Genomic DNA, 1246 nt, shown 5'->3' on the forward strand with positions numbered 1-1246 from the left:
ATTAATCATATTATCTCTCTTCAAATATTCTGCGGTTCTGTGAATCATCAAGGCGTGTGAGCACTGTCACAGATTGAAGAGAGAGAAGAAGAAGGTGTTTAAGCACAGAGAGACAGATTGTAAGACATGTTATAATATCTTGAAGAGACTCTGTAAGAGAGTAGAATAATAATAATTTTAAGTAATACTTCTGATAGATTTAGACTGAACTAAGTATAGAAATAATATGAATGACACTGCCTGTGAGAGATTAAAAAAGAAGATAGTGAAGAGTCTCATACAGTAGCAGTGAGATCAGAAGAAGTTCTGAGAATGATTTGAGATTAAGATGAAGAGAGAGAGAGAGAAGAAGAGTATTACTATAAATAAGCAGTAGCAGAAGAAGATTGAGAAGATATTAAAGTAAGAGATAAAGAAGTTAAAACTGATAAGTTTTTTATTAAGAGATAATGATTTTTAATAATACTTCTGTTCTCTAATTGATTAGCAGAAGTGGACAGAGAAGAAGCAAATTGAGATCTTATTCAGATCTCAAATGCACTTCATGATTCAGAATATTGAGAAGACAGCTCTGCTCTCTGAGTATGTCAATCTGCTTACTACTGAGATGAAACCTGAGACAGCAGATCAGAAAATGCAGGATTTTGAGATGCAGATTGACCTGACTGAGAGAGAGCAGCAAGAACTCTTCTCTGAGAAAGCAGCAGAGAAAGATTTTGAGATGATTATTATCTCAGATAAGAAGAAGAAGAAGAATGAGAATAAGAAGTGAATTATAAAGAATGATGAGAAAAATAAGAAAGAGAAGAAAGATAATAAATAGAAAAAGATTTTTTCTTTTTATATTAATTAGTTATAAATTTGTAACTATTAGTTAATAATTAAAATTAATTTTAAGTTTTCAAAAATTATTGTACAAGTTATAATCAATTATCAATATCAGAAATAATATATATATATATATTCAACTATCATATCACTATAATGTATAAGTATCAACATTTTTTCAATATTGATATTTATAATATTAATATATTTTTAATGATATTATCTGATAATATAATTTGATAATACTCTCTTTCATAATATTAATATAGTTTAAGAAATATGACAGAGATTAATTAAGATTATTTATTTATTTTTATACATTGATAATATTTGATCTGAGTTAGTACTAAAATTATAACTAAGCTAAGAAAGAAGATTATTTTCTCTTATATTAATTCTTCTCATACACATCAGTGAT

General features: G+C 26.9%; 1 protein-coding gene across 1 annotated transcript; it reads left to right on the forward strand.

Annotated features, from left to right (window-relative positions):
• Positions 1-535: 535 nt before the first annotated feature.
• On the forward strand, positions 536-772 carry BDBG_06148 (uncharacterized protein; the record flags this gene model as incomplete). Its single annotated transcript, XM_031722476.1, has 1 exon — positions 536-772. The coding sequence occupies one exon, from the start codon at positions 536-538 to the stop codon at positions 770-772; it is 237 nt and encodes a 78-aa protein (XP_031579712.1).
• Positions 773-1246: the final 474 nt, after the last annotated feature.

Source organism: Blastomyces gilchristii, assembly GCF_000003855.2.
Source record: "Blastomyces gilchristii SLH14081 genomic scaffold supercont1.15, whole genome shotgun sequence".
Classification (NCBI taxonomy): domain Eukaryota; kingdom Fungi; phylum Ascomycota; class Eurotiomycetes; order Onygenales; family Ajellomycetaceae; genus Blastomyces; species Blastomyces gilchristii.